Below are 5,520 nucleotides of genomic sequence, written 5' to 3' on the forward strand. Positions count from 1 at the left end.
GTGACCCCCCACCCCAGGAGCTGCCGACAGGCATCGTGCGGTCACCCCGGACCCCACATGGGATTTGCCCCAGGACGAGTTGCGTGGCCAGGATGCACTGCCACCTGCCACAACCGGACACAACCAGCATGGGTAGGGTAAAATGAGGTTAAAACCAAACTGTGTGCTCCGCAAATGGGCCTTAAGTCCCCCGTCCCCGCTTCTCAGCGGCTCCATTTCCTTCCCTTGCAGGTGCTGTGTGGGGTAGTTTGCTCCTTCTGCATAAAGCAACCCCCTGCCCAGCCCCGGCATGAGCCCCAGCCCGGGGGCTGTGGCGGGGATGGCGGCCAGCACAGCCCCGCAGCAGGGGTTTGCTTGCAGGGACGGGCAGCAGGGGCTGGGAGAAAAACCTGCCCTTCACCAGCGGCAGCGCGAGGGACGGACGCTGCTGCCGGGCTAAATATAGCCCCCGGGCCCACGAGGAAATCCTGCTGAATTATGGATGAGGCTGCAATAAGCCCCCACTCATCAATAGGGAGGAAGGTTGGCTGGGCAGGAGGGCAGCTCCCACGGGATGCAGGCGAGCATGGCAGGGACAGCAGGGCTGGCTGGGGACCTGGCCACCCTCGGCTTCGTGTCCCCCCCGGGGGCGGCAGTGGCTCAGCAGCTGCCCGCGGTGCCCCTGCTCCTCCTCTGCAGGTCCCAGCCACTGGAAGGAGCTGAAAGCCACGTGTGGCGGTGACAAGCAGTCCCCCGTGAACATCAACAGGCGCTGGCTGCAGCGGGACGGTGGCCTCGGGGACATCCTCTTTGAGGGCTACGACCAGGCTCCCCCGGGCAAGTGGAGGCTGGCGAACAACGGGCACACGGGTGCGTGCTGCAGCCGGGCACCTCCCCCTGCCCTGGCTCCCCAGGCACTGCCCTGGCCGGGGCTCGGCTCTGCCGCTGCTCCCGGGTGCTCTCTGCCCTTGAGCTGCAGGGTCCTGGGGCAGCTCCTGCCCCGTGGGTTTGCGTTAACGCTGGGATGAAGCCCGGGGAGGACGAACCCTGTGGTCTGCTGGGCTGCGGGGAGAGAGATGGGGCTATCCCGATGTGCCAGGGCTGCCCCCTGTCCTTACCCCCCATCCTTACCCCATCTGGCTGCTCTTGCAGTGATGCTGAGCCTGGCGAGTGAGTCGGCCACTGAGCACATCACCGTCAGCGGCGGAGGCCTCCCTGGCAGGTACCGAGCACTGCAGCTTCACTTCCACTGGGGCAGCCCAGCCGGGAACGGCTCCGAGCACACCCTCGACGGGCGCCAGCTCCCTATGGAGGTAGGCGAGAAAAAGCACCCATCAGGCTGTCTGGGTGGCCCACGTCCTTGGCGTGGGAAGGTGTGATGCTGGTGCGTCCCAAGGCTGCCATGCAGTGGGGTGACCGGGCTTTGGTGATGCTGCACCAGCGGATTTGGCTGTGCTCCCTGTCACTGCAGCCTTGCACTGATGGTGGGATTCGGACAGCCGCTGCACAGGGCACCTGGGTGGTTAAAAAGCAGCTGACATGAGACTCAAGGTTTGTCTTTACCATGCGTGGGCCAAGCTGCCTCGTCGGAGGCACTCAGTGGGGTTTGGAGGGCTCTGCGCCCCGCTGGGACCGCACACTGAGTCAGCGAATGCAAGCAAGAGCGTGCGGGAGCGTGCTGTGCCAAGCGCGTCAGGATCGTTCTGGGTGAAAGAGGCTCTGCGCCTCTAAAATATTAATTATCTGCCAGAGGAGAGCAAAATTTATGTATTGCGGCTGGCGGGTGCCCTGGGACTGCTGTCCCCCTTTCCCCACCCCCTTCAAAGGTTGTTCACTTCATTGGGGTGCTTTGATCCTCCGAGAGGCCACGCCGCAGAAGCGCCTGTGGGACCAGGAGGGCTTTTCTGGGGGGTGGTTGGCTCAGCATCTGGCTGCCCCAGGCTGGCTAGGGAGATCCGTGGGCGATTGCCCGGCTGCCCGGGGGTCGGCCAGGGGCGGTTGCCCACGCTTGGCCCCTCTGTGCTTTCCCCAGCTGCACATTGTCCACATCAACGTCAAGTACCGGACGCTGGCGGAGGCCAAGGGGCATCCCAACGGGCTGGCCGTGCTCGGCTTCTTCTTCCAGGTGGGTCTGCGGGGACTCACGCTGCCGGCGGGAGGGGACGCCCCCGGGAACAGGCTGCTCGCAGTGTGGCTGGGGGAGCATTGTACGGCTGCCTCGAGGGAGTGAGAAGGGGCAGGAAGGCTGGGTCAAGGCCAGGAGGTGCTGGGGAACCTCAGTGGGGAAAGGTGCCATGACCCCCCCTGCCAGCTTCGTGCAAGGGGGTGCCGGCTGGGAGCTCACCCATCCCCACGGCTGCTCTGCGGCAACAGGGGGCCAGGGACGGCTCTGCCTGCGGATGCTCAGTGGTGCGGGGTGACCCGGCTCTGCCCTGCCCCATCCACTTACTCTCCCCTTCCGCAGGTCTCCGAAACCCCTAACGCCAACTACAACACCATCGTAGCGGGGCTGAGGAACGTCTCCCACGCTGGTGAGTCGCCTCCTCGTTGGGGCAGGGGTGGAAAGGGGAGAGACCCTGGTGCGGGAGGGCAGGGGTGTGCCCCGGCGGGTTGGGTGGGGGGGAGCTGCCGGTCCGTGGGGCCATCTGGCTGAAGGGAAACTGATGGGGGTGGCCCTGTTGCGCCCGCCGTGTCCCCGGCACGGGACGGGCTGAGTGCCCATGTCTCGCCCTGCAGGGGACTCCGTGGATTTGGCCTCCACCTTCCGCCTAAGCACCCTGTTGCCACGTGCGGGCCAGCTCTCCAGGTACTACCGCTACCAGGGCTCTCTCACCACCCCCGACTGCAGCGAGGTTGTCGTCTGGACCGTCTTCGAGGAGCCGGTGGAGATCGGCCGAGAGCAGGTAACGGCATGCGCAGCCCCACGCTCCAGCGCCCGAAGGGCTGGACCCCCCGGGTGGCCCCTCTCCTCGTCCTTCCTGACCCCTAAGCAAGAGCACAGGGAAAGTCATCTCTATAATAACGCTCCCGGCAACCTGGCAATTAATTAATTTTATGAGGGTTAAGTAATAGAGCTGTGGCCACCTGCCAGCAGGGAGAAATCCCATCCGTAGTGCTCTGCCACCCAGCCCTGGTATTCAGAAAGCGAAATGGGAGCAAACCCCTTGGAGGTCAGAAGAGGCTCCAAGGAGGTGGGTGGGTGGGTGGATGGAGTTCTCCTCTGCTGCCCAAGCATCTTGGCAGACGTATTTCCCTGAGGGTGTTGTGGGCCAGCTGCTCTTTAAGTGCTCCGCACAGGCAGTGCAACATGATTAGCTCCTTTAAAACTCAAGACCTGATCCTTGCAAGGCCCTGGCTCGTGTACTTGCCCTCCGGGTCTGGTTTCGGGAGAGCAGTGAGGGGTGCCGGGAGGACACGCGCTGGCATGGGGCCATGCCATGGGTCCTGTGCCATTGGCAGCGGGGCAGCATGAAAGGGGGCTCACAAGTGGGCAGGGGCTTGGGGCACCCGGCAAAGCGGCTGCCCACCCTGCCTCTCCCCCTGCGCAGCTGCGGGCGTTCGTCAGCACCCTCCACTTCCCGGCCGCCGGCTCCACACTCCTAAAAATGACCAACAACTTCCGCCCGCCGCAGCCCCTCCGCAGCCGGAAGGTCTTCGCCTCCAGGGCAGCCACAGCCAGCGGCGGGTCCCCGCACAGGGACCACCACCAGCTCCTCTCCCCCCTGCTCCTCCTGATCCTGCTCAGCCCCTTCTTGCCAACCCCGTAGGGTCTGGCCCAGCCTTTCACCAGTCTCCACGTGAGCATTGCCCCGCTGCAACGGTGACGGGGAGGCAACACATCTGGTTCAAGGGTAAATGGGGAAAAAAAAAAAATCAAAAAAAGCACGTCGAGACCTCGGCCGGGCGAAGCTTTTGCAAACCTGGATCTCTGCAGAGGTGAATCTCTGCAAGCCCGGAGCCTCCCTGCAATGCCCCCGTAGCCAGACGGTGGGAGCCACCAGGAGGGGATGCTGGAGGGGCTGGAATAAAGCTGAGGTCCTCGCCGGTGGCTGCGGGTCGCTGCCTCTTTGGCTCTGTGTCCCTTCGGTGTTGCTGGGGCAGGGTGCTTGGCATGGGGGTGCAGGGCTAGTGGGGAGGGAGCTGGGGGACAGTGTCTGTGTGGCACTCGGGGATGCTGGCCCTGCGCATGGCTGTGCAGGTGGGTATGAGACTCCCCCTCTCCTCCCTGTGCAATAAATCCCCGGGGCCAAATCCCAGCCCTGCGTGTGGCTCAGGGTCCTTGCAGTCCCTGTGCCTGCAGACAATGCCCTGTTGCTTTCCCCAGGGACGGGGCTGGCTGACAGAGGGACGGGGCTGTCCCGGGGACACAGCACCCCTTGGTGCCCCCAGGCAGGACTGTCGTGGTTTAACCCCAGTCAGCAACCAAGCACCACGCAGCTGCTCGCTCACCCTTCCCCCCCGGTGGGACGGGGAGAGAATCGGAAGGGCAAAAGTGAGAAAACTCGTGGGCTGAGATAAGAACAGTTCAATAAATAACTGAAATAAAATATAATAATAATAATAATAGTAGTAGTGGTAATGAAAAGGAAAACAACAAAAGAGAGAGAGGAACAAAACCCCAGAAAAACAAGTGATGCAACTGCTCACCACCCACTGACCGATGCCCGGCCAGTCCCCGAGCAGTGATCTACTCCCCCCTGGCCAGCTCCCCCCAGTTTCTATACTGAGCATGATGCCATATGGTGTGGAATAGCCCTTTGGGGGTCAGCTTTTGGGGGTCAGCAGTTGGGGTCAGCTGTCCTGGCTGTGCTCCCTCCCAGCTTCTTGTGCACCTGGCAGAGCATGGGAAGCTGAAAAGTCCTTGACCAGTGTATACACTACTTAGCAACAACTAAAACGTCAGTGTGTTATCACATTATTCTCATGCTAAATCCAAAACACAGCACTGTACCAGCTACTAGGAAGAAAATTAACTCTATCCCAGCCGAAACCAGGACAAGGACACAGGGAACTGATGGCTCTTTCCACGGGGCTAATTTTACGCTGGCAGAAATAACTGCAGCTGCTGGCGCTGCTCCTGCATTGCCCGGCAAGGCAGGGGCAGGCAGAGCCGGGGCCCTGGGCGAATGAGGTGGTTCATAATTAATGTGCTGAAGCTCCAGGCATGTTCCCGTCTCCTCCTGAATTATGGGCGTAAGAGCACAGGTTGCTATCTGGGAGCAGAGTGGGGCAGGTTGAGGTTTTCATCATTTCTGGGGGGAAAACACTGCCAGCGCCGGGCTCCAGCCCCCCCCTCCCCCGCCAGCCCAAGGGGTGGCTGCGGCACCCATGGGTGCAGAGGGCCTGAGCGTCCTGGTGCGAGGCCTGGGCTCCCTCTGAAGCCCGCAGCGGGGAATAGGCATCTCCAGGGGGTGAAGGGGCCCCACGCTGCGGGGGGGGGGGGGACACCCTGCGGGTGCTGGGGCTCTATAAACCCACCCCAGAGCTCAGGTCTGGGGGCTCGGAGCAGCCGCCCTGGTCTGGAGAGGGGAGGGCAGGGCT

General features: G+C 62.8%; 1 protein-coding gene across 1 annotated transcript; it reads left to right on the forward strand.

Moving 5' to 3' along the window:
- The first annotated feature begins 477 nt into the window (after positions 1–477).
- On the forward strand, positions 478–3,931 carry LOC142416372 (carbonic anhydrase 15-like). The gene is made up of 7 exons (XM_075515861.1): positions 478–559; positions 679–849; positions 1,132–1,292; positions 2,012–2,104; positions 2,444–2,510; positions 2,716–2,882; positions 3,528–3,931. Exons 1-7 carry the CDS (start codon positions 478–480, stop codon positions 3,744–3,746), a joined length of 960 nt encoding a protein of 319 aa, XP_075371976.1. The 3' UTR covers positions 3,747–3,931.
- Positions 3,932–5,520: the final 1,589 nt, after the last annotated feature.

Source organism: Mycteria americana, chromosome 13 (genome assembly GCF_035582795.1).
Source record: "Mycteria americana isolate JAX WOST 10 ecotype Jacksonville Zoo and Gardens chromosome 13, USCA_MyAme_1.0, whole genome shotgun sequence".
NCBI lineage: Eukaryota > Metazoa > Chordata > Aves > Ciconiiformes > Ciconiidae > Mycteria > Mycteria americana.

Excerpts from the sequence above, each read along its gene's own strand:
- LOC142416372 (XM_075515861.1), top strand. The coding sequence starts at position 478 with ATGGATGAGGCTGCAATAAGCCCCCACTCATCAATAGGGAGGAAGGTT. Across the intron at positions 2,511-2,715 it reads GAGGAACGTCTCCCACGCTG|GGGACTCCGTGGATTTGGCC; the intron begins GTGAGTCGCCTC and ends CTCGCCCTGCAG. Across the intron at positions 2,883-3,527 it reads TGGAGATCGGCCGAGAGCAG|CTGCGGGCGTTCGTCAGCAC; the intron begins GTAACGGCATGC and ends CCCCCTGCGCAG.